The sequence below is a fragment of the Stegostoma tigrinum genome, chromosome 19 (assembly GCF_030684315.1).
Source record: "Stegostoma tigrinum isolate sSteTig4 chromosome 19, sSteTig4.hap1, whole genome shotgun sequence".
Lineage (NCBI taxonomy): Eukaryota > Metazoa > Chordata > Chondrichthyes > Orectolobiformes > Stegostomatidae > Stegostoma > Stegostoma tigrinum.
Window position 1 is genome coordinate 5,851,058 of NC_081372.1, and position 27,182 is coordinate 5,878,239.

General features: G+C 43.0%; 1 protein-coding gene across 1 annotated transcript in view; it reads right to left on the reverse strand.

The window, feature by feature from the left end:
• The window catches only part of angpt4 (angiopoietin 4), a 121,613-nt gene extending 96,895 nt beyond the window's left edge, over positions 1 to 24,718 (reverse strand). The window contains exon 1 of the mRNA XM_048550112.2: positions 23,894 to 24,718. Within this exon, the coding sequence (XP_048406069.1) occupies positions 23,894 to 24,187 (294 nt within the window). The 5' untranslated portion in view covers positions 24,188 to 24,718. The remainder of the gene's footprint in view (positions 1 to 23,893) is intronic.
• Between the last annotated feature and the right edge of the window lie 2,464 nt (positions 24,719 to 27,182).

Genomic DNA, 27,182 nt, shown 5'->3' on the forward strand with positions numbered 1-27,182 from the left:
AGCCACATTTTGAAGAAGAATGGGGATCTTTATCGTGTTTTGGTCAAGATTAATCCCTTCATCTACATCACTAAAACCAATGATCTAATCATTTATCTTAGGGCTAATTGGTGAGAGCTTGCTGTTCACAAAATTTGTTGCTACGTTTCCTACATTACAACAATGACTATTCTTCCAAAAGTATATCATTGACTTCAGGGCTTTTTGGGATGCCTCAAGATTGTGAAAAATAATACAGCCATGTGAATTTTCCTTCCTAAAGAACGGGGCAAAACATTTATCTTATGATGCAAATTTGGACAGATTGGGCTATTTTGTGGCATTTGGAAGAATGTGCAGTGTTACTAATGAAGCACATAAAATCCCGATGGGTATTTGAGACACTGGCTGTTGAAGGGGTGTTTCCCCTTGTGAAAGAGGCTAGAACTGGGGAACTCTGCTTATAAATGAGGATCGCTCATTTTAAGGTGGAGGTGGGAATTGTTTTTCTCTGAGTGCTGTTAAACTGTGGAGCTCTCTTCCCAAATAAACTGCAGGGTCAAGGACAGAGTGATACTTAATTGACAAAAATGTCAAGGGGTATCGGTTGGAGAAAATCAGGAAAATAGAGTTGAAGCCATGATCGGCCGTTATCTTATCGAATGAAGGAGCAGGATCGAGGAATTGAATGGTCAACTCCTGTCATTCCTCAGATCTTCAGTGAATCACTTGGCTTTTGTCTGAAAACAGTTACTTTCATGGCTAGTGTTACCCTGGACTCAAGTTCATTAACTCATTGTTGAGCAATTTCAACGGTTCTAGTTTAGCTCAGTCTACCATTAAACACACCTCGCATCCTGACAACGTGACTACGATTGCCAAAATAGGCCCTTCAGCCTATCAGGCCCAATGCCAGTGTCCATGGTCCATACGAACCTCTTCCCACCCTGGTTCATGTTGCCCTTGCAGTGTTTCTCTCCATTCCTCGCTCCTGCAGATAATGCATCTGGCTTTCCCTTAACTGTTTCTGCTATTAGACCCAACTACCCTCTATATAGCAACTTCCATATTCTTATGTCGCTCTGTCTATGACCATTTTTCTCATCTCCTTATTGGATTGATTACTGACTGCGTTCTGTTGAAGTTTTGCACTGTCCCACAAATGGAAACAAAATCATACAAGTTTTTTTTTCACATTTCTGGTGACTTTTGAGCATGGGAATTTTACAATGCTCCAACATTTCGGAGTCTGTTATAAATAGTAGCTTGAATATGAATGGAGTCTCATCCAGATCTCATTGCTGATAAATTCTTGGTTATTTCAGGAATGCCTGAGTTGAAAGTGTTGACCCCTTATATCCTGTTTCTGTTACAGTGGACCTTGATATGTCAATGAAGTAACTGACCTCAGGTCATTGCTTCCCAGAATTACCAGCTGCCTGGGATTAGAACAGTATCTAATGACCAATGACCTTTTATCTAAAATTAGTCAAACAGAACAAGTTGTAAATGTGGTAGCAGCTTTGACAGCTCGTCTGGAATGGACGGAGCATCAGAAAATATTGTGGAATATGTCAGGAACTAACCATAAACACCTCTTCACAGCCACACTCCAATCCAGTGCCTTAATACAAAATCCAACCTCTCCACCAAAAATCAAACCAACTAAACATGCTGGAAACTCAGAGGCACTGCCAGTGACAGGGCTTAAGTTGTAGAGATACCAGGTGTCTAATCAGAATAAAGGAGGCATTAATACTCAAACATACAAACTTGCAGCAGAAGTAAACGCTTTATCTCTTCAAACCTGCTCTGCCATTCAATGCAAACAGCTTAATGGCTCCATAAGCATAGTGGGCAAATTACCTGTTCCTGGGCCTGAGTCATTTCTGTTCCAAACAGCAGTGATTGAAACAGAGATAGTAGGAACTGCAGATGCTGGAGAATCTAAGATAACAAGGTGTGGAGCTGGATGAACTCATCAGGCCAAGCAGCATCAGAGGAGCAGGAAAGCTGACGTTTTGGGTTTAGACCCTTCTTCAGAAATGTTTCTGAAGAGGAGTCCAGACGCACAACATCAGCTTTCCTGCTCCTCTGATGCTGCTTGGCCTGATGTGTTCATCCAGCTCCACATCTTGTTATCTCAGTGATAGAAACACTAATCTCTCCACCATCACTCTGCACTACCTTGCACTAGCTAATAGTGTGTGCAGAGTACTCAAGCTGGGAGGTGGAGTTAATCAGGATTGAAACTGCTGAATGCACTTGTATGTATATAATTTATTTTTAAATAATAATGTAATCTCTATTTTATTCAAGGTCAAATTTCAATAAAATCTCAGGGCTCTTCAATCAGAGTTTGACCCTTTGAGTCTCTCCCTCTGGGCCTGTTCCTCTGGGCTATCCCTCTGGGCTTTCCCTCTGGCCCTGTTCCTCTGGGCTTTCCCTCTGGGCCTGTTCCTCTGGGCTTTCCCTCTTCAAGATTTGCCTGTGTCGTCCCTTCTCTCTACTCCAGCTTCCCAAATTGTCTTTTTCTCTGTCCTTCTTGGTTTCATGCTCTGTGTTTGTCTCTCCGATTCGCTCTTTTCAATTTCCAGCTCTGTTTCCACAAAGATATTTGTTGTGGCTCAATACTTTGAACTCCTCTCAGTTCAAATAGGTGCTGTCTAACATAATCTCGGTGTTGTCCCAGAACAGCCAAACATGACTGACACATTGTTCTTTAAGTCTAGATTATTGAAACTACTTTGAATGTTACAGCTGGAGTTCTTGATTATGTTTTTGAGGTTATCACAATGGTTTTGATCAGTATTTAAACTTAGTACATGGGTATAAAATGGGGAAATGGGAATACTGTAGAAGTTAATGGCAGAACATTAATTCTCCAAGTTTACGTCAGCTGTTCTACATCTGTAGATCAGTAAACCTCCTGCCTAAGGGCCATTGTGAGAGTGTCCCAACCTCATGTCCCACCTGCTCTAGAAGCGTGCCATAACAACTCTGGGCTGGTTACTTAGAAAATAACTCAACCTCCTGCCCAGTCCTCACACCTCCCCAAGCCCATTTCTATCAAAGACATGATCAACTTACATATGCTCATTACAGTGATGCATTATCTCAAAGATATTGTGATTGGGTTTGCTTGAAGCAGAAACAACAAGGAATTAAGTTTCCTTTAATTTACGACAAGTGTGATTTCAATCAGCAATTTGTTAAATTGTTGGAGCCCAGAGCTGTGTTTGAGACCAATCCCAGCTCAGTCTGTGCAACAGAGGAATAGAGAGTGAACGTGCATGTGTGCATGTGTGCATGTGTGCATGTGTGCATGTGTGCATGTGTGCGCCAGAGAGACAGAGAGCCAGAGAGAGATAGTTTAAGGATTGGTAATAGAGAGAAAGAGATAGTGTTTTTGTGTGTGTGAAGGAGAGAGAGTATCAGAATGAGAGGGAGGACTGTCAGCCAATTTAGAGAGACTGAATGAGAGGTGTGAGGGAATGAGAGTGAGTGTGATTTGTATGTGTCTGTGCGTGTGTGAAAGGGTCAGTGTGTCAGTGTGAGAGTGAAAGGTAGTGAGGATTGAGATAGAAAGTGAGATTGAGTGTATGAATGTCAAACAAGTGAATAGGAGCGAGAATGTGAAAGTGTGGGTTATGGGAAATGTAGAGAGTGAGCCTGAGAGAGGAGGTGTGATTCCATGTCAAGCTGGTGCGAATTTGTGTAAGAGACAGGGGGTCACTGAGCTGTCTTTTGTCAATTTGCTCGGCACAATAAGTATAAGATAATTGGTTTCTCCACGTGGCTACAGGCCTCAGCATCTTAGACCAAACATTGCTGAGGCCAAGATGCCACTCAGTGGCACAGGAACAGAGGGCATGCAGGATCCACAGGCTATTGCTCTTGGGCCTTTGATCTCTCCATCAGAAAGGACACCCCCACCATGGAGCGTTTCTTTTCTGGACATTGGGCATGCAGAGGAGGACCTGGGTGAAGCTGATCATCAAGATTCAGTCACATGCATCCTCTAAGAAGGACATGAACTGAACAGACGGCCAATCTATCAACATTGGTTTCTTCCCCTCCTCAGATGTTAAAATCTACCTCAATCATTTAACCTAAATCTAGGTATGCCCAGCATGACATAACATAATATACAAAGGGGACTGTACTCTATAAAGTTTTTTAAGATCACAGTTTCCCTCCAATTCTGGCCTTTACAATATTCACAATTTTAATTGTCCCTCTATTGATGGTTATGTCTGGGTCCTAAAATTTGACTTCTCTCCCTAAGCCTTTGTCCACCTCTCCACATCTCTTTCCTTCCTTAAAACACTCCATCTCTTGGAGCGAGCCTTTTGTCCACTTGCATTGATACTGTACGTGCCTCAGTTTTAATTAATCCTTGGAACATGAGCATCACTGGGCCGAGCCAGCAGTTACCCTTCATTCTGGGCTGCACTGTCAGGGTGATGGCGAGCTGCTTTCTTAAGTGACTGCAGTCTTTGTGGTGCAAGGACACTCACCATCTCGATGAGGAGGATGTTCTTGAATTTTGACCCAGCAACAGTGAAGGAATGACAGAATAGTTTTCAACAGTGGCTCAGCGGTTAGCACTGCAGCCTCACAGCGCCAGGGACTCAGGTTTGATTCCAGCCTCGGGCAACTGTCTGTGTGGAGTTTGCACATTCTCCCCGTGTCTGTGTGGGTTTCCTCTGGGTGCCCTTGTTTCCTCCCACAGTCCGAAGATGTGCAGGCTGGGTGGATTGGCCATGCTAAATTGCCCATAGTGTTCAGGGGTGTGTGGGTTATAGGGGGTTGGGTCTGGGTGGGATGCTTCAAGGGGCGGTGTGGACTGGTTGGGCCAAAGGGCCTGTTTCCACGCTGTAGGGATTCGATTCTATTCTGAATGAGAAATATGAGTTTTTGAATGCACAGTAAAGTGAAAATTCAATCAAACAGATAGACAGTGTGCAACTTAGAGGAGAACTCGAAGGGGGTGGTGTTCCAATGTATCTGCTGCCCTTACCCTTCTAGATGGGTGTAGTTATGAGTCAGAAGATGTTGTTGAAGGGGCATTAGTGAGTTGCTGCAGTGTGTCTTGTAGATGGTATGGTTGCCATTGTGTGTCAGTGGTGGAGGGAGTGGATGTTCAAGGTGGGTGGTGGGGTGCTGATCGAGTGGATTGTTTTTTCATGTATTGCATCAAGCTTCTTGAACATTGTTGGAGCTACCTTGATTTAGCCAAGGGTATCCATTTACACTCCTGACTTGGGCCTTGTCGATACTGACTTTGAGAACTCAGGAGGTGAGCTTCTCTCAGCAAAACTGCCAGACTGCAGTCAGCACAATATTTCAATGAGAGGCCTAGTTAAGTTTCTGACTAGTGGAAATCCTGTGGAAATTGAAGATCTTAAATGATGGTTATATCATTAAATGTCCAGAGTAGGTGGTTGTTGCTTGAAAATTGTTGCTATCAACTTTTGTTAGACATTTCTTCCGGTAAAGTGCTTCAGCAACTTCTTTACTCCACAGAAGTTTGTAAAAAGGAAAATTTTCACCAGGACAGATGCAAGAATTCCAAAGAAGGGAGCAACTGTTTTTGCTTCTCGAGAGGAGAGGTGCTGATTGGTCGGAAATTTGTCTGTTTGGTCAAGGTGTTGCTGTGATAAATGAGCATGGGATCAGTTGTTTGCAGCAGATTTCACTATCAGCCGATGAGCACTGTCTTATCAAGCATTATAATTTGTTGGACCCTTTGAAATTTGGAATTCTTGCGTCTGTCCTGATGCGCTTAAATCAGAAAGTTTCGACAGCACCATTTCATGTTCAGCAATCCAGCAGTGCCCGGGTTCTGTTCTTGAGTCTGTTTGTTAGTTGATTAGTATGCAAAACAATATAGGACCATGTAAAACAACTATTTGCAAATACAGGAGATATTTGTATGTTGGACCTTTAAAATGACATTCCTGTATGGGATCGCTTTTCGAAATACAAGTGTTCATAAGTCATACATTCGTAAATTGGAGACTCCCTGTACTCAGTTTCTGAATACCACATGATTATTTTTAAGAAGCAAAATATCAACACAGGTTGTAACACAACCAACAAATCTCTGACCAATTATCCCCCTGTTTGGCACTCAGGGATTAAATGTTATCCATGTGAGACACAAAACAGAGGAATAACAAAACTAAAAAAACCGAAAGAACTGCGAATGCTGTAAATCAGGAACAAAAGCAAAGTTGCTGGAAAAGCTCAGCAGGTCTGGCAGCATCTGTGAAGGAAAAAACAGAGCCAACAATTTGGGTCCAGTCCTGAGGAAGGGTCACCAGGCCTGAAATGTTAGCTCTGTCTTTTTCTTCACAGATGCTGCTGGTCCTGCTGAGCTTTTCCAGCAACCTTGTTTTTGTTCCTGAATAACAAAACTACTTTCACAGAAGGAAAGAAAGAATAAGTTTTGGATTTATCTCGGCTTTTGCATGACCACTGAATGTCTCAAAGTGTTCTGATGCCAAATAGTAAGTTTTAAATAGCAGTCACTTCTGTAATGTCAGAAACACAGAAGCTAATTTGCACACAGCAAATTCCCCCAAACAACATTATTATAATGAACAAATAATCTGTTTTGATTTTGATTCAAGCCCTGGAACCTGGCATTATGTGTCTACCAACTGAACCTTAGCTGACATATGACTAACTGCAACTCATCAGAAGTAAATGCTATTGTACAGCTCCATCTCATACTCTCACTTAGCCTCGTTTCTGAACACTTGCTCATCACAGAAGACATAACTTGTGGTTAACTTTGTCATATTTTCTGGCCCATACCTACTTGCGTTCCCATGTTCCTAAGAACAGGCAATTGGCAGGTATTGATATTTCTGTTCCAGGAGGTAATATTTTTTCAGTACTGGTTTTAAAATCTGCCATTAACTGTGATTGTAACAGTGGAGCATTTCCTTTTATTTCTTTTATTTATTGTTCTTCTCTGTGAATATTAAGAGTCAACATTATTGCTTGTGGTTGTAGAGCAAGTATGAACAACAGAGTCATACCAGGCTAAAAATGTTAACTGTGTTTCTCTCCCCACAGATGCTGCCAGATCGAGAGACAATGGGAACTGCAGATTCTGGAGAATCCAAGATAATGAAATGTGAGGCTGGATGAACACAGCAGGCCAAGCAGCATCTCAGGAGCACAAAAGCTGACGTTTCGGGCCTAGACCCTTCATCAGAGAGATCTACTGAGTTTTTCCAGCAACTTTGATTTTGTTCCTGATTTACAGCTACTTCTCTGTTTGTTTTTGATGAAAAACAGGTGCCCTTCTCCGGCAAACATATCATGCTTTTATCAAGTTCATGTTGCATCATTCTGGTAGTTACATGGTCCAATGATAGAGCCATTGAGTAGTCACATTGATCTATCAATGATAGAGATGTGCAGTTCTAGAATCCACATTACAGGAGGAGGATGTGATAGCATTGGAGTGGGTGCAAAGGAGATGTTGCCTGAATGTTTCAGTTATGAAGAGAGATTGGACAGACTGAGCAGAGGAGATTGAAAGGAGATATGACTGAGATGTATAAAATTAAGACGGACATAAGTAGGGTAGACAGGAAGAAAGCTTTCCCCTTTGGATAGGGATCAATGACTGGGACATAGATTTAAGGGGAGGGGCAGGAGGTTTATGGGAAAAATCCTTTTCATCCAGAGGGTGATGGGAATCTGAAATTCACTGCTTGTCAGGGTGGATAAGACAAAAGCCCTCGCAACATTGGAGAAGCAGTTAGATGTGCAGTTATGATGCAAAAGTATACAAGGCAATGAGCCAAGAGCTGGAAAATGGGATTAGAACATTTAAGTGGCTGTTTTAGACAAGTACAGACGTGATGGACTGAAGGGCCTTTTCCTTTGCTGTAGCTCTCTGTGAGATTTGAGGTAGGCATACACCCAATGGTGAACAGTTCTAGGAACCAGAGGCCTGAAGGCTCCTGTTCTTCCTGAGCTGTGTTACGTTCACCAAATTACTCAAGCAGAGCATTTCAAAATGTTCATGGAGTGGGTGTTGACAATCATTGAGGTGACTGTGACAGAACTTGCAGTGATCAACATTTAAATACACAGCAAATGGAATATTGCAGAAGGAAGAGACACATTTTGTCGATGTGTTTGCCTTTCACTCATCAGGAGAAGTCTCACAAAAATAAACAAACAAAAAGGAAAACAACATGTACACTGTATGAGTGGGGAATGCTGATTGGTTATTAAGTAAATTCAGATTGGTGTAGTCATTGTCATGGAGAATGCACCTGCTGGATAATGATCGACAGTTAACTGCCAAGCTCATTTACAGAAGCTAGGTGGACTTTGACTGGTCAAGGCATTACCCTGAGAAATGAACCAGAGAGTGGCTGCCACCTATCTTATTACATTGAAATAGGCACAGTGTGTGCACATGTTCAGTTCTGCATGCAATCCTCATCTCTCTGTTGTAGGAAAGATGTTGTGAAACTTGAAAGGATTCGGAAAAGATTTACAAGGATGTTGCGAGGGTTGGAGGGCTTGAGCGGTGGGGAGAGGCTGAACAGACTGGGGCTATTTTCCTTGGAGCATCGGAGGATGAGGGGTGACCTTATAGAGGTTTGTAAAATTGTGAGGGGCATGGATAAGATGAATAGTCTTGTTGAATGATGAATGGTCTTGTTCCCAGCTTAGGGGAGTCCTAAACCAGACAACATAGGTTTAAGGTGAAAGGGAAAAGATTTAAAAGGGACCGAAGGGACAACTTTTTCACACAGAGGGTGGTGCATGAATGGAATGAGCTGCCAGATGAAGTGGTGGAGGCTGGTACAATTACAACATTTAAAAGGCATCTGCATGGGTATATGAATAGGAAGGGTTTAGAGGGATATATTAATTTAGGATAACTGGTTGGCATGGACGAGTTGGAGCAAAGGGTCTGTTTCCATGGTGTACAGCTCTATGACTCTAAGTTTGTTCCTTCTGTTTTATACTGAACTACCAGACAATATTATGAAGCAGAGAATCGATCTAACCAGAGTGTCCACAAGAGCAAAAAGATTTAATGAATGAAGTCACAGAAAACTCTGCCAAGTTTAGCAGAGTTACTTCCCCAGCAAAATGCAGTGAGTGCAGGATAGTTTCACACAGGGAATTATGCCTTTAAAATCAATCTCTGCCATATCACCCAATCATCTCCAATCTACTGGAACATGAAGTTCATTACAGACTTCCAAATATTTATACAAATCTCTCAGTTACGGCAGCATCTGACATATTCCCTGATTGTTCTCACTTCTATCTTTCAGTTGTAGGATTTTGAACTCAGGAACCATGGATTTATTCCCAGAACCACAAATCTACCATCTACTCAAGTTTAGTAATTAGCTTCTCAAGTAGGTAATGATCCACTTAACTATCGAGAACGTGGAAAGAGATTTTGCATCCAGCTGTGGAAAGTACAAAATATTTCAAAAGCATTCACACAAACACAGCCAAGCGTTGAGATGAGCAGTCAGACCCTTGATATAAGGGCCAGTAGTGCAGTGGAAAAAACAGAATGGGATTCCCAGTTTTCTAGAATGACCCTTGACAATGACCCTGAGCCAACATGGCACAATTAATGGCGGTAAACATGGGGTGTTTGTTAAAGGCTGTTCCTCGCACTAAGCTCCAGTGAACTGGTCCTGTTGGAAAAGAACCAATGGATCTTCTTCGAGATAACAAAGTGTGGAGCTGGATGATCACAGCAAGCCAAGGAGCATCGTGCTCCTAAGATGCTGCCTGGCCTGTTGTGATCATCCACTGTCACACTTTGTTACCAATGGATCTTCTTCATTGTGGCTCATTTCAACATTGCTTTTAGTTGTATCTGTGCTATCCATGTTGTCTTTACACTGTCCACATTTGCCACTGGTCTTGAATCTCATTCATTTTGTTGCTTTCAGTCTCAGGCTGAGTGCCTCCTTTCATCTTGGGAATGGGTAGAAAACACAGAATGAGGCCATTCAGCCCTGTTGGTTGATAAAGAGTAATCTTTCCTCATCCCACTTCCTAGCTCTTCATCTGTAGCTGTATAGGTTACAACACCTCAAGTGCATATTTAATGCAATGTGGCATTCTGCCTCTTTTAGGATTTTTTGGAGGCAGTGATTCTAGACCCTCCACCCTGCGGCTGAAAATAACTTTTTAACTGCTCCCTCATCCTTCCACCAGTTAGTTTACATCTGTGACCTTTTGGTCAGTGACCCCTCTGCTAAAGGAATAGATTCTTTCTATCCAGCATTTCCAGATCCCTTAATTTGATTGAATTAAATCTCTGTTTTTTTTCCAGAAGGAGTACCTCAGCTGATCCAATCTTTCCTCAGAGCTAACTCCATTTAGCCTGGTCTCAGCTAATGCTGGGAGAAGCCTCTCTCTGAGTGATGCCTGGCTTGATAGGCTCTAACTTTATTTTTGTTACAAACTATGGGAATCAGTTATTGAATATATCCATGAGAGTCTGTGAGTGTAATTTTAACACAAAAACAAAATGTTTACCAAACAGGAACAAGCATGAAAAATCTTTGACTGAATAAATTTTTGGAATGATTCCAATACAAACACCAGGAAGCAATTCAAATTCACACTATTCCTGTTATCAATGTTCATGAACACAATAATGCTTTTGTCCCAGTCAAACCTTTACAATCACTAAAACCCCAGCAAAGATTGACCATCGCCTGCATGCCAAAACTCAGGCTGCTACAGCTGTAAGTGGTTTCCTTCTGATGAATATCTGCTCATTGATTAGATGCTTTTCTTCAGCTGGTATCACTCCCTGAGATGCACCTTAAACATACGGTAGACTAAACTCGCTATTACTTCAACTGTGGAGCAAACACATGTTCCCTAAGGTGGCTTTCTTGCTGTTTGCATGGTTCTTCACTGAAGAGTTTGACACTCTTGTTTCCACTCTCTGGCTTATCCAAATTGACTGCTCCCTTTGCGTTATTCTGTGTCTCCGTTCATTGCCAGCCCCTGTTGTTAGGTACCAGCTCATTTTCACCATGGATGTCCAGTCCCTATACACCTGCATTCCCCATGCAGATGCCCTAAAGGCCCTCCGCTTCTTCCTGTCCCACAGACCTGACCAGTCCCCCTCCACCGACACCCTCATCTGCCTAGCTGAACTCATCCTCACCTTCAACAACTTCTCTTTCGATTCCTCCCACTTCCTGCAGACAAAGGGGGTGGCCATGGGCACCCGCAAGGGCCCCAGCTATGCCTGCCTCTTTGTAGGTTACGTGGAACAGTCCCTCTTCCGCACCTACACAGGCCGCAAGCCCCACCTCTTCCTCAGTTACATTGATGACTGTATCGGCGCAGCCTCTTGCTCCCCAGAGGAGCTCGAACAGTTCATCCACTTTACCAACACCTTCCACCCCAACCTTCAGTTCACCTGAACTATCTCCAACACATCCCTCACCTTCCTGGACCTCTCTGTCTCCATCTCAAGCAGCCACCTAGAAACCGATGTCCATTTCAAGCCCACCGACTCCCACAGATACCTAGAATACACCTCCTCCCACCCACCCTCCTGCAAAAATTCCATCTCCTATTCCCAATTCCTCCGCCTCTGCCGCATCTGCTCCCAGGATGAGGCATTCCACTCCCGCACATCCCAGATGTCCTTGTTCTTCAAGGACCGCAACATCCCCTCCAGCAGTGGTCGAGAACGCCCTCGACCGTGTCCCCCACATTTCCTGCAACACATCCCTCACACCCCGCCCCCACAATAACCGCCAAACGAGGATCCCCCTCGTCCTCACGTACCCCCCCACCAATGCATCATCCTCCGACACTTGAACTATCTGCAATCTGACCCCACCACTAAAGACATTTTTCCATCCCTATCCTTGCCCCTCCCCCCACTGCATCCCAAAACCAGCCCAGCTCGTCCCCACCTCCCTAACCTGTTCTTCCTCTCACCTACCCGTCCTCCCACCTCAAGCCGCACCTCCATTCCCTCCTTACTAACCTCATTCCGCTCCCTTGACCTGTCCATCCTCCCCGGACTGACCTATCCCCTCCCTACCTCCCCACCTGCACTCATCTCTCCACTTATCTTCTCCTGTATTCATCTTCGGTCCACCTGCCCCTCTCTCCCTATTTATTTCAGAACCCTCTCCCCATCCCCCTTTCCTGATGAAGGGTCTAGGCCTGAAACATCAGCTTTTGTGCTCCTAAGATGCTGCTTGGCCTGCTGTGTTCATCCAGCTCCACACTTTGTTATCTCTTATGTTAAACTAATGCCGGGGTAGCCTAGTTTGGTAAATGAGAAGGATCCTATCTTACTATTTTGAAGAAAGAGCAGGTCGGTTAACCCCTAGTGTTCCGGTCAATTATTATCCCTTAACCAACATTGCTAATGGAACAGATTATCTGCTCATTAACCTATTGTTATAACTGCTGATTCTCCAGATGAGTAAGGTTACTGTTATGTTAGCTTTTCGCAGAGATTGGGTGGAAGAGTAATGATGCCTTGCTACAATTATGCAGTTCATGAGTGAGACCTGGACTACTGAATACAGTTTTGATCTTGATTTTCTAACAAAGGACGTACTTACCTTCAAGGAAGCACCTCAAAGGTAATGGGAGTAGGGAATTGTCTAATGACAGGTGATGGAGTGCACACACTCAATATTCCCTGGGTGTAGAAAAATGAGTTGTAATCTTATTGAAATGTATAAAATTCAGAAGAGTTTTGACTTATGCTGGGTGGATATGGACAATAGAGTGTTCACTCTTAGGATAAGTGGATAGCTATTTCAGAGTGAAATGAAGAGAAGTGGCTTCTGAGGGTTGCAAATCATTGGAATGCTCTGCCTCAGAAGCTACGGATGCTGACATGGCACTGATGAGAAGAGGGAGGTGAGAAATCAAGCCCTCCTATTCCACAAGATATCACTAATAGTGAGAATGACCAATTTAATCTCCAGAGATAGCAGGAACTGCAGATGCTGGAGAATCTGAGATAACAAGCTGTAGAGCTGGATGAACACAGCAGGCCAAAGAGCATCAGAGGAACAGGAAGGCTGATGTTTCGGGCCTGGACCCTTCATCCAGCTCTACACCTTGTTAATTGAATCTCCAGCACTGTTAATGCCTGACTGTGGCCGCGATCTCAAAAAAAAGGAATTCACACCAGGTTGAATCAATTCACAAGAAAACCAAAACTTATTTATTATAAACAAACTTATCCTCTAACATGCGGCAAAATGAATAATGAATTACTGATTCTCAAACCTGAATTATAACCTCTGTAAATCCAAATATGCACACATTAATTCATTAATAGGACATGCAAGAATGATGGTTCTGCGGAAATATCATAAATGGAAATATAAATGAAATGAAGAAATTCTATTGATAAAGAATTCAAACCATAAGGGTGCAATGAGGTGACTTTCTCACAATTTTTCATTGGTTTTTGACAACAACATCGACTGTGAGCACCCCTCAATTTGGCACCTGGTCAGTCGGACATAGGTTTTTTGTTTGAGTTAGAAGTTATTCTTTTCAGATTCTTCTAGCAATTGTTTTCTTCCATTTGCAGATGAGGAAGGAGGCAGATCTGCTTGTCGTGCTGGATTTTAGAGATCTCAGTAGAACTGCTCCCTTCTCAGTTCTGTAACAAACTGCAACTTAAAACCAATCCAAAAGGCAGTTGGGCAGTTTTGTGTTTCTCAGCCTGAAGGTACCTGGTGCAAGCTAGTCTCATAAAAATATCAACTTCTCCTAAAGTTACTTACCCATAAGACCACACACAATAAGAACAGGGGTAGGCCCTCAAGCATGCTTCACCATTCATTAGGATCATAAATATTCCTCATGCCTACTTTCCTGCCCTTTCCCCACAAACATTGATCTCCCCAATTGATCAAGAATCTATCTATCTCAACCTTAAATACACACAAGGACCTTGCCCACCCATCTCCCTGTGGAAAGGAGTTCCAAAGACTCTTGAGCCTCTGAGAGAAGAAATTCCCTCCTCACTTCAGTCTTAAATTGGAGCCCTTATATTCTGAGAGGATGCCTTCTGGCCCTGGACTCTCTCATGAGGGAAACATCCACTCAGCATTCACCCTTCCAAGCCCCTTCCAATCCTGAGTGAACACCACACATTTGCTTCAAATTGCAAAAAAATGTTGATTATATGCAACACAGCAAATTTTTCTGTTATCTTTCAAATAAATTTCTGAGTCATTGGGTTTGTTCGCAGCTGAGATAAATAGAACTTTTAGGAATCAACGAATGTGGCGATGGAGCAGTCAGTTGAAGTTCAGTTTGAAGGTCAGACATGGTCTTATTGAGTGGTAGAACAGACCTAAAGGGCTGCATGGTCTCCCTCAGCTCCTTACAAATTATCCTGAAAATACCAGGAGAGCTGAAATCATTCTGTGTCACACTGCGCTACAGCGTGAGCTCAGCAGACTCACTGGTAACGGCAGATTGGCAATAAATAATTCATCAGGAAATAACCCTACTTCTAAGTAGTCTGTAAGTTTGAACAGCCTGGGCTGGAGCCTGTCTCCTCACTGATCAAACTGATTTGCAGCCTCTAGGTTTCACCTCTGAAACAGCTCGATCTGACATAGCACAGGATTGAGGAAACAGTGAGGAAAATGAAATGCAAACGAGGGCAGAAATATCTTCCTGAGAGCATGGACATTTCAAAAGGAACAGAACTCCTTTCAAAAGGCCAAGCTGAGAGAATTAACATTTGACTGATAGCTGGGTGAGAGCCCTTTGCACTGCGGTTAAACTCAAAAATGCCATTTCACTGAACAATTAGATTGAAATTCCCAGCACCAGGCTTTAAAATAAAATCCACATTTTAAACAGGCACTGGCTAAAATTGGCAACAAGTCAAAAAAGCATTAAACATTTGCATTCGCATTTCGGGTTAATGCTCTGAACGCATTTGTATGTTTTGGGCAGAGGCAGCTAGCTTTGAGTGAAACACAGATGAGAATATTTCAGTACGTTTTCTCCATTTTTCCCCGATGTATAGGGGTTTTGTGTGAATTTTGGGGGAATAAAATGAATAGGATGAATTTGAATTATTTTCTGGCGTTTGTATTGGAATCTTTCCAACCTTTTCCTGCAGCTGATTTATATTAAGGAATCATAGAACAATACCAAACAAGAAGAGGCCATTCATCCCCCTGCCTCCATGCTTCTATGTGAAAGCCATTATCCAATAAATCCCACTCTCCTATCCTCTCTCTTTGCAACCCCAGATTTTGTTCTCTTTCCAAATATTTGTCTAATTCCCGTCTGGAAGTTATTACTCAATCTGTTTCCACCACAACTTCAGGACAGCATTCCAGATCACAAAACTAAATCAAAAACCTCTTCATGTCATTTTTGATTCTTTTGCTAAAAATATTAAATCTACGTACTCCAGTCACAACTCCTTAGAAAGGTAGAAACTAAAGTTTTCAGGATAAAATGTAGACCAATGGGTAACATTTCTGCCAATGACTCAGAAGGTGTCCACTCCATCTTAGTCCGAAATGGCCTGTACCAGGACTGTGAGCCCCTGACTTAGACCCTTGGCATCAGGAGAAACAGCCAGTCTATCCACCCCTGTCAAGTTTTATCTATTTCACCAATATCTCCTTTGAATCTGCAACTGAAAACAGTTCTCCTGACTTAGCCTCAAAAATATTTGGAAGTTTTGAATGGTATTACATCGCCCTTTCACCTTCTTTATCAGAAGGAGAACAACCCCAGTTTCTCCATTTCCTCCAGCTAACACACACCGTTCATCCTTGGAGGCAATGTATTAATGGACTGGAAAATTAAATACTTCAAATTAAAATCTAAAACAGCTCTCTGGCTGCGAATTTGTTGCCATGCTCATTCACGGTATGAAACACTGAATATAGAACCTGGAAAAGGGTAAAGTAGCATAACTGTACCAGAGACAATTGTTCTTGTGTGAGATTAAAATATTTTATTTATAATGTTATCCACACCCAGCTGACAGGATTAAAATACATTGTCTTACCCAAGGCTCTAATGACTAGGGATGGCATGGTAGCTCAGTGGTCAGCACTACTGCCTCATTGTGCTAGGGACCCAGGTTCAATTCTAGCCTTGGGTATCTGTCTGGACATCACACATTCTCCCTACATCTGTGTGGGTTTCACTGGAGAAACTCAGCGAATGTGGACAAAGGAGCAGAGGGCTAAGGCTTCAAGTCCAAAATGACTCTTCGCCTGATTATAACAAAGTGTGGAGCTAGATGAACACAGCAGGCCAAGCAGAATCTCAGGAGCACAAAAGCTGACGTTTTGGGCCTAGACTCTTCATCAGGAAAATTGAAGGGTCTAGGTCCGAAACGTCAGCTTTTGTGCTCCTAAGATGCTGCTTGGCCTGCTGTGTTCATCCAGGTTCACACTTTGTTATCTCGGATTCTCCAGCATCTGCAGTTCCCATTATCCCTTCTTCTGATTATTACTGTTTAGGCAAAAAAGAAAGATTTGTTTTACTACAGAAACTTCCTCATCATCAGGACCATTGCAAAACACTCCAAAGCCAATGAGCACTTTTTGAAATGTAATCACTGCTGTAACACAAGAATTGTGGCAGCTAATCTGTACATAGCAAACTCCTGCAGACAGCCTTAGTAATGAAAGTTCTTATGTATGGGACCTGAAAAGTTAACTATATATCTCTTTCCACAGAAGCTGCCTTGCCTAACCAGTCTTTGCAATGGTTTTATGTTTTTATTTGAGTTCAACATCTTCAGTGTTTTATTTTGGAAACAGTTTTCATGACATTTTTTGAGTAATAAATATTGGTCAGAAACACTGGAGAGGGCTCTCCTGCTATCCCATGATATAGTGCCATGGGATTCCTTCTGCTTCCATCAAAAAGGGTTAACACTTAATCTAGTAGGATAGGGCAATACTCCGAGTAGTCCACTGAGGAGTCAGCTCAGTTTAGGATTTAAATGTACAAGCCTCTGATTTGGAATACTAAATGTAATGAGCCAAATAGTGGAAACAAGCAACTTCTTCTCAGGAATAAAGAATTTGACAAACGCAACTTGACACCAGGTGACCTGGGATGGAGAACACGAGACCAATTGCTCAACCAAAGAGGTAAATGGGTGAGTGCATGGCCCCCAGCATAGTATTTTACCTGAAATAGTCATACTTGCTATCCCCTGTATTGTGATAAAAGCTGTGCGTGGACCTAATGGTATCGAAGACTCTAACAAACATGTTTTATAATTACCTATTATGTACAAACTTTACATTCCCCATGCTCATAGGTTTTTGGGCTAACATTGTGGTAGAGGTTGTACATCATTAATCCAGCACTCTGTGATTCAGTGGCTACAGCATGGTCTAGATCCAGTCTATGTAATGTCTCTGTTTGGGAGATGAGGTCATGGAGTACGCATGTGCATTCCACACTTGCACTTATTTGAGCACAATGCTTTGACATCTGGAATATTTCAGATGATAGTCCTAGAATCCCCACAGCAGAGGAAGAGGCCATTCAACCTGTACTGACCCTCCAAGGAGCATCCCACCCAGACACAATCCCCTACCCTATCCCTTTAACACCACATTTCCCATGGCCAATCCACCGTCCTGCCTATCTTTGGTCTGTGGGAGGAAACCCACACAGATGTAGGGAGAATGTGTGATGTCCAGACAGATACCCAAGGCTAGAATTGAACCTGGGTCCCTGGCATTATGAGGCAGTAGTGCTAACCACTGAGCTACCATGAATTACGACAGGAAAAATTAATACATTTAAAAATAAAATGCAGAAGGGTTGCAAGTAGAATGTTGCACAGTGCTTTCTAAAAGCATTTAAAAACTCAGGCATTATTTAAAAAGGGAGGAAGGGATGGACCAGGAAATTACAGGCCAGTCAGTCTAGCCCCTAGTGGGGAAATTCTTAGAAAGAATTCTGAGGGACAGAACACGTGCACTTGGAGAAACACAGACTGATCAGGGATAGTCAGCATGGATTATTAAGAGAAGGTCATGTTTGGCAAATTTGATTGAATGTTTTGAGGGGTTGACAGGAGTGATGATGAGGGTAATGCATTTGATGCAATCTACATGACCTCCAACAAGGCTGTTGATGTCCTTCTCATGGCAGACTGCTCAAAAAAGTAACAGCCCATCTGATCCAAGGCAAGATGACAGGTTAGAACCAAAACTGGCTGAAACACAGCAGGTAGAGGTTGGTTGCAAACAGTTCTGGTCACCACACTACCAGAAGGAGGTGGATGCTTTGGGGTGTTACCTAGTGTCCAGGGTTTTAGCTATGAAGAAAGGTTGGATAGATTAAGTTTTCACTGGAATGTGACCTGATAGAAGTTTATAAAGTTGTGAATGGCATGGATAGAGTGGAAAGTATGTGGTTTTTCCCAGGGTGGAGGGATCAATTACCAGGTGATACAAGTTCAAGGTGTGGAGGAAAGTTTAAAAGAGATGTGCGATGTCAGTTTTTCACACAAAGGGTGGTGAGTGCCCGGAACGCACTGCCAGAGGAAGGTGGTGGAAGCAGACATAATAGCAACATTCAAGAAACTCCTGGATGAACACACGAACAGGAAGGGAATAGAGGAATACAGGTCCTGTAAGTGAAGAGATTTTTAGTATGGAAGGGAAAAATGTGTTAGCACAGGCTTGGAGGGTTGAAGGGCCTGTTCCCGTGCTGTACTGTTCTTTGTACATCGTTGTCAGTAGGGATGTTTCTGTGACTGGACATTTGGCTCCAGTGAGGTACCACAGGACTTGATGCTGTTGCTTGTGCTGTGTGATTGGTACATAAATGTAGGGGGATTGTTGAAGAGGTTTGCAGGTGACATGAAAATTGGCCAGTGGTAAATAATGAGAGGATAACTGTAAATTGCTAGAGGATATCAATGGACTGATCAAGTGGGCAGAACAGTAGTAATTGGAATTCAACCTAGAAAAATATGAATTTGTGCATGTGGAAGGGGCTATAAAGAGAAGGAATTACACGATGAATGATCGGACCATTAAAGTAATGGAAAATGCTAAAGATCAGAGAGACCTTGATATGCATATCCTCATGTCCCTGAAGGTAGCAGGCAGGTAGATAAGAAGGCATAAGGGATACATTTTCCTTTATTAGCTGAAGCGTAGAATACAAGAGATGGGAGGCTATGCTGGAACTGTACAAGATCCTAGTTAGACCACAACTGGAGTACTCTGTGCAGGATAGGATTATACTGGAGTGGGTGCAGAGGAGATTTACCAGGATGTTGCCTGGGCTGGAGGGTCTGAGCTGTGAGGAAAGATTCAAAAGCCTGGGTTTGTTTTCCCTCAAGCAGCAAAGGTTGAGAGGGGACCTGTATAAGGATACGAAAAGCAAAGATAGCAAGAAGTGTAAGTCAGGTATCTGTTTTTGGAAGTTAAAGGATATAGGGATGGAGCAGAAAAATGAGAGTGGATGTAGAAAATCAACTGTGGCTGGTGTAGATGAAGGTATAGTTGCAACATTCAAAAAACATTTGGACTGATACATCAATAGGAAAAGTTTAGAGGGAAATGGGCCAAATGCAGGCAAATAGTGGTAACAAAGTGTGGAGCTGGATGACGTTTCGGGCCTAGACCCTTCACCAGAGAGGGGGATGGGGTGAGGGTTCTGGAATAAATAGGGAGAGAGGGGGAGGCGGACCGAAGATGGAGAGAAAAGAAGATAGGTGGAGAGGAGAGTATAGATGGGGAGGTAGGGAGGGGATGGGTCAGTCCAGGGAAGATGGACAGGCCAAGGAGGCGGGATAAGGTTAGTAGGTAGGAAATGCGGCTTGAGGTGGGAGGAAGGGATGGGTGAGAGGAAGAACAGGTTAGGGAGGTGGGGATGAGCTGGGCTGGTAACTGTTTTGTGATTCTCATGCTCTTCCTTACTTCCTGTGTTATTGTAAGAGCCTGTCACCTTCACAAAGTCACACAAAAATCTCTTCTTTGCCCAGTTTCACAGTGTCAGCTTTTATTCTATGTAGTTATTTTCTTGCCTTCCTTAATATTTGACATGGAAGAATTATATCACAGCCTGTTAACCTAAGAACAGGAGACCATTCAGCAAGTCACCTCTCTTCCCGAGTTCATTGGTTTATCACAGAGCAAATATGGCTAAATGGTTCTATCTCCATAGATGACCTTAGCAGTCAGAAATCTATCAATCTCAACCTTGTAAATTTTAGCTTTGCAGCATCAGCTGTCCCTTGTTTGGGGTGGTGAGCTGTGCCCCATAGTTGTGATTACTTCCAGGTCATCAGTGAAGGAGGACCAGCTCTGTGTGATCAAGCACAGATATCCCCCTGTCAATCACAGGGAGAAGGATCTGTAACTGGAGGTGCATTGCTGAGATGTTTTAATAATCCCACATGATTAGTTTGAAGTGAACACTGTGTATCTGGCCATTTGAGCCACAATCCCAGATGCACTGCCAATAGCGTCTGGTTATTTCTTAACCAGCTAAGCGGGTGAAACCACCAGGCTTCCTGCTGTCATCTGGTAACATGTTGGAGCTGGCATCTCCATTATACACCACACTTCCCATCCTGACTTGGGAATATATCACTGATCCTTCAGTGTCACTGAATCAAAATCCTGTAATTCCCTCCCCAAGGGCACACCACATGCTTCAAGAAGGCAGCTCATTCTCAAGGGTAATTAGGGATGGGCAAAAAATAATGGCCGAGCCAGTGATACCCACATCCCATGAAATGATTTACAACTAGGCTAGGATTAACTCTTTTTCCATGGGTTGTGAGAGCCATCAGGAGAGCACAAGCTGCCTAACCCTAATTGCCCATGAACTGCCTGGCCTACTTTCTTTTGGAGAACAGCTAAAATACTGCTGTGGGTCAGGAGTCACATATGGACCAGGCCGGATAAGGATGGCAGATTTTCTGTGGTTTTAAGACACGAGTGAAGTAGATTTTACAAGATGGCTTTGGGATTTTCCCAGGCCATTGACAATCTGATATCAGGAATTCCCAAGCTGCTAATCTTAAATATGAGGGAATCCGTCAAGGGGTCAGAGCCTTATTTAAAGCACCAGAAAGAGCAGGTTTATCTAAAGGAGCCATTAGTAGGATACTGAATCAGTGGGGCATTGGATCAGAGGGGCATTTGATCAGGTGGATAATTAACCAGATGGAAAGAAAGAAACAGAAATAATGAAGGAAAACTCCTTTCATTGTCTCACTTAATCCCAAATGAGTTTGTGACCCAACTTCTCAGCAATATTAAAAAGTAAACAGGAAATGAATGGGAACTCCAACTAGCCATGGGCTTTATTCGATTCCCCTCAACAATCTCCCATCGATAGTGCCGTGCTAGTGGACAATCTGTTTTAAGAGCTGACCATTGAGGAATGAGTAATGTCCAGAATCCTGGGGATAACTGCCTGAGATTCATTGGCATGGAATCATTTTACAGCCACCTGAGAGGGCGGGCAAGTCATGGAATAGCATTGGATCTGAAAAACAGTTCCTCTGACTGTGCAACACACTCTCAGTACCTTATTGGAGCGCATCGTCTTTCTCTGGTTTAGGCTTAGATAAGATTCTGGTATCACATAAACCAAAACAACATAAGATATACTGGCAAAAATAGGCTGTTCAGTCCAGCAAGACTGCTCCATTTGTTCAGTGCCATCTGAGAAGAAACTCCTCCTCATCACTATTTTAAATGGGTGACCTCTTAATCTGAGATGATGCCTCTCTGGTCCTGGGCACCCCCATAAGGAAAAATAAAACAACTTTCCATATCTACCCTGTTCCTAAATGTTTCATTCTTTTAAACTCCAGAGAGTACAGGCTTAATCTACTCAAACTCTCCCCATAAGAAAATCCGTCCGTGCCTCGGATCAGCCAAGTGAACTTTCTCTGGACAGCCTCCAACGTCAGTCTATCTCTCCTTTGATAATGAGCCCAAAACTGCTCACAGTATTCCTGCTGTGGTTCGACTACTACCTGGTATAATTTTGGCAAAACTTCTCTATTTTTATACTCCATTTTCTTTGAAGTAAAGGCCAAAGTTCCATGCGTTTTCCCCATTGCCAAGTGAAGTTGGATGCTAGTTTTTTTGTGATTTATGTGTGAGGACTCCCAAATCCTTTCCTGCAGTCATTGTCCAAGTTAAATAATCTGCCAAGTTTTTGACACTTGTTTAGCCTCTACATCCCTTTGTAGACTCTTTGTGTCATCCTAGAATCAGTCATACAGCATATAAACAGGCCCTTCGGCCCACCATGTCTGTGCTGAGCAACAAACACCAAACTACACTCGTCCCATTTACCTGCACTTGGTCTATAACCTACTCTACCCTGGCATTTTAAATGCGCATCTAGATGTTTCTTAATTACTGTGGGAGTACCTTCCCCTACCACCCTCTCAGGCAGCACAGTCCATATTTCTACTACCCTCTAGGTGAAAAAATATTCTTTCTCAGATCTGCTCTAAACCATTTGCTCCTCACTCAAACTCGTGCCCTCTGGCCTGAGACATGGGAGAAAAGTTTCTCTCAATCTACTGTGTCTATGCCTCTCACAATTTTGTACACCTCAATCAGATAAGCCCCTCAGCCTCCTCTGCTCCAAGGAAAACAAACCCGGCCTATCCAGTCTATCCTCATAGTTGAAATTTTTCAGCCCAGGCAACAGCCTGGTGAATCTCCTCTGCATCCTCTCTAGTACAATCATATCCTTCTGATAACGTGGTGACCAGAACTACACCCAGTATTCTGTCTGTTACTAATGTTAGATATTGTTGTAACAAGATTTCCTTGCCCCTATTTCAATGCCTGGTTAATGAAGGTAATCATCGCATGTGCCTTCTTCACCACCCTGACTATCTGCACTGACACCTTCAGAGATCTGTGGACCTGTGCACCAAGATCCTTTTGTTTCTCATTACTCCCTGGGGACCTACCATTTGTTGTGTAAATTCTTCCCTTATTGGACCTCCCAAAATACATCACCTCACACTTATCAGGATTAAATTCCTTCTGCCATTGCGCTGTCCAATTTATCAACTAATTAATACCTGACTGTAGATCATTGTCCTCACTATCAACAATACCACCAATTTTCTTATTGTCTGAAACTTGTTAATTATACCGTCTACATTCACATTCAAGTCATTAATGCAAACCACTTGCTTTCCCTCCCATTTTGTGTCAACGTCAATCTTAGCTTTAGTGCATTTGCGTCCTTCAACCAAGTCATGACTATATATTGTAAATAACCACAGCCCCAGCACTGATCCCTGAGGCACTCCAGTAGTTACAGTTAGTTATCTTGAAAATGTTCCCCTTATCCCAACACGTTGGGTCCCCTGTGAGTGAGTCAGTCATCTGTCCCTGCGAATATACTGCTCCCAATACCATGAGCTCTTAGCCTATTAAGTAGCCTTATGTGCAATAGTTTACCAAAAGTCTTCCAAAAATCTAAACTACATCCACTGCTCCTCTTTATCTATCTGGCTTGTTACCTCCACAAATAATTAGAATAAATTTACCTGACAGTACTTCCCCTTCATGACTCTGTTTAATAAAATTATATATTTCAAAATATTCTGCTATTGCATCCTTCATAATAGGCACTAACATTTTCCTGATAAAAGATGTTGGGTGGCCTACAGTTATACATTATTGTTGCCTTCCCTTTTTAAATAAAGGGACGACAATATGGTTAACTCTTCACTGTCTGTTGAGTGTCTTGGGTGAAATCAAACTGCCACAGACTGTAATGGACCAAGAACAGAGCTAGGGAGCACATTCTCAGAGCAGTTAGCAATGGCTGAGACACGTGTGAGGAATAAATGCATCAAGGAGCCTACCTTCAGCAGCCACTGGGTGTTGTTCTCTGTGGCTGTCTCCAGATGGCGGAGTTTCTGGAAGGAGGTTTCTGGTTCACTGGGTGGGGCGTCCCGTTGGAGAGCGTTGGTGTCCTGCTGCTGCATGCTGGTTCCGCAGTGGCCTGGGTGAGGCAGGACAAAGGTGTAGCTGCACTGCCCATGTTGGACGCGGTGATAGTGGCCACGTGGACTGTCTGCTCTTCGCCATTGGCTGCTGGGGCCAGTCAGACTGACTGAAACCCAAAGTAAATTCAGAGCAAGAGCTGCCAGCCACATTGTATCCACTGTCCGTGCCTCCCTTTCTCTCAACCCAGGGCAAGGGCTGGCAAGCTCTGTTTGAATGCTGTGTCTATCTCTGCTCTACCTCCAAACACTGTCAGACAGGATTCGGAACCAGTCCTAGAGCTGACAACACAACAGTCTTACAGGAATGCAATTTTGCTGATCCCACTAGCCGATTGTCAAAACCCTTCTGACCCAGCTCCTGTTACATATAATCTCTCTCTCTCTATCTCTGCTTTCCCTTCTCTCCTTGACACTGTCTCTTTCTGTCTCTCCGTCTATTTCACTCGCCCTCTATCTGTCTGTCTCGCACTCTATCTCTCTGTCTATCTGACTGTCACTCACTGGCTCTCAGTTTCTGTCCCTGCTCTGGTCTGGCATTCACTGTCTCCTCCTCTGTCTGAGTCTTTTTGTCTTTTTCTCACTCTCTTTATCTTTCTTTCTCTCTTTCTCTCTCTCCTCGTAACAGTTGCAGTCAATCCTCAAGTGAAACTGAGAAAAGCCAGTCTGTGAGCAACATGAAAAGTTCCCTGATGATTTTTGTAAGTTTTCTCTGGTTGCTAGCGCAGTGGGAGTCGGGTTACAAGATTGATTTGGATATGTGATTGGCGACTGAAAGAATGCACAGTCCCCTATCACATCACAACCCAGCAACAACACAAAGTACAGAGAGAGCAGGCACAGCACAATCTGCTGATTATTTGTCAGGCTAAACTCTAACAAGAGAAAGTTATATCTCATAGACTCTTGAAGCCCAGCACACAGAGAGGATTTTCCCAAATATAAATCATTCTGATAAAGCACAGATGCAGGAACAGTGATTGGGAAAGTGAAATTAATGTCTTTCGACTTCTCAGACCAGCTGACATGTAAGTCCAGATTTTTAGTTTGAAGTTTGCTTTGCTTGCCTTCTGATTGTGCTGCATTGGCAATTTATTCCTAATGTTTCTGCATCATTCAAAATAGAAGACACTTCACTTGTGGTCAAGGCCAGTTCCCTATCTCTATTGGACTGACCGAGGGAAATGCTGAAGGAATCAGGTTGTAGGGAAAACAGTGAACTTCTGCCCAGTGGTTTTAACCATTCGCTGTCCATTGACCATTTCAGATGGAGCTGTAAAGAAACATGAAAATGTATTTAACATGGCTCATGATCTCAGAACCTTCTGAAACACTTTTTGCAAAGTGGCTCCTTTTAGTTGTGTATTGAATGAAGCAGCCAGTTAACACAGAGTGAGATGAAAATGGGCAGATAACCTGTTTGTCAATGATGTTGGTGAAGAGATCATTATTGACTGGGTCACTGGGAAGAAGTCACCAGCTCTTCATCAAGATTTTCCCGGGGATTTTTAAATCCAAGGATCTGAATACAAGTGTCAGGATGCCACATTGCAGCTTTATAAGACTTTGGTTAGGCCACATTTAGAGTATTATGTATATTAGAGTATTATGGTCATCACATTACAGGAAGGATGTGGAGGCTTTGAAGAGGATGCAGAAGAGGTTTACCAGGATGCTGCCTGGAGTAGAGGATATGAGCTATGAGGAGAGGCTAAAAAAAACCCCAGGTTGTTTTCTCTGGAGCGGCACAGGCTGAGGGGAAACTTGACAGAAGTCTATAAAATTATGTCTTGCATAGATAGGTTGATGGTCAGAATCTTTTTCCAGGATTAAAATGTCTAATACTAGGGAGAATGCATTTACGATGAGAGGGGAAAAGTTCAAAGGAGATGTGAGGGGCAAGTTTTTAACACAGAGATTGGTAGGAGCCTAGGATGTGCTGCTGGGGGTGGTGGTGGAGTCAGATGTAATAGGCATGTTTAAGGGACTTTTAGATAAGCACATGAATATGCAGGGAATGGAGGGATATGGGCCAAGGCCAGGCAGAAGGGATTAGTTTAATTTGGCATCATGTTTAGCACAGTATCGTAGGCCGAAGGGCCTATTCCTGTACTGTACAGTTCTACGTTCTATGTTTCACTGGAGAGAGTAAACAGAGCCTGGGCTTAATGTCCCAGCTGCAAGACAACCCCTCCAAATCTGCAGCCCTCTCTTTGTCGGGATTTTGTGTTTATATTGTTGTATTGCATTGACTGCAAGAGATGCTGACTTTTGGATGAGCTCATCATTAAGGGGAATTCTACCAGATTTTCTGGGTGACTATTTAGCCCTGAACTGAAACCTAAAACAGATTATCTGGATCAGGGTTGCATTGTTGTTTGTGGAATCTTGCTGTGCACAATTTGGCAGCTGCCCTTCTGACATTACAATTGTGGCCAGCTTTTTGCCAGGTGTGTATCCTGGACAGCAACACCCAGGTGTCTCCAAAACTGCTGACTTTTGGGCTCCAGGTTAAATATTTTTAAGGTATCACAATTTCAAACTATCAGAATGAAAACTATACGGAGACAACATTCACATTGTCTGTAAATTAAAACTTCGTTTCAATTTGTCTGCAAATTGCCTGCCTCATTTTACACGTTTACAAAAGTGACCACATTGCAAAAGTGCATCATTAGCTGTAAAGCACTTTGAGATGTTTTTTTTAAAAATTCGTTCACCGGATGCGGGTATCGCTGTCCAGGCCAGCATTTACTGCCCATCCCCAATTGCCCAGAGGGCGGTTGATAGTCAACCATATTGCTGTGGGACTGGAGTCACATATAGGCCAGACCAGGTAAGGATGGCTGTTTCCTTCCCTAAAGGACATTAGTGAACCAGATGGGTTTTTCGCAACAATCGACAATGGATTCACAGTCATCGTTAGATTCTTAATTCCTGATATTTATTAAATTCAAGTTCCATCTTCTGCAATGCTAGGATTCTAACTCAGGTGCCCAGAACATTACCTGAGCTACTGGATCAACAGTCCAGCAGTAATATCACTAGGCTCTTGCCTTACCTCTCTTGAGGTTATAAATATTGCTATATAAATGCAAGACCTATCCATCTGTGTGCTACAGATTAGATGTGTCTTTTCACTACCGTC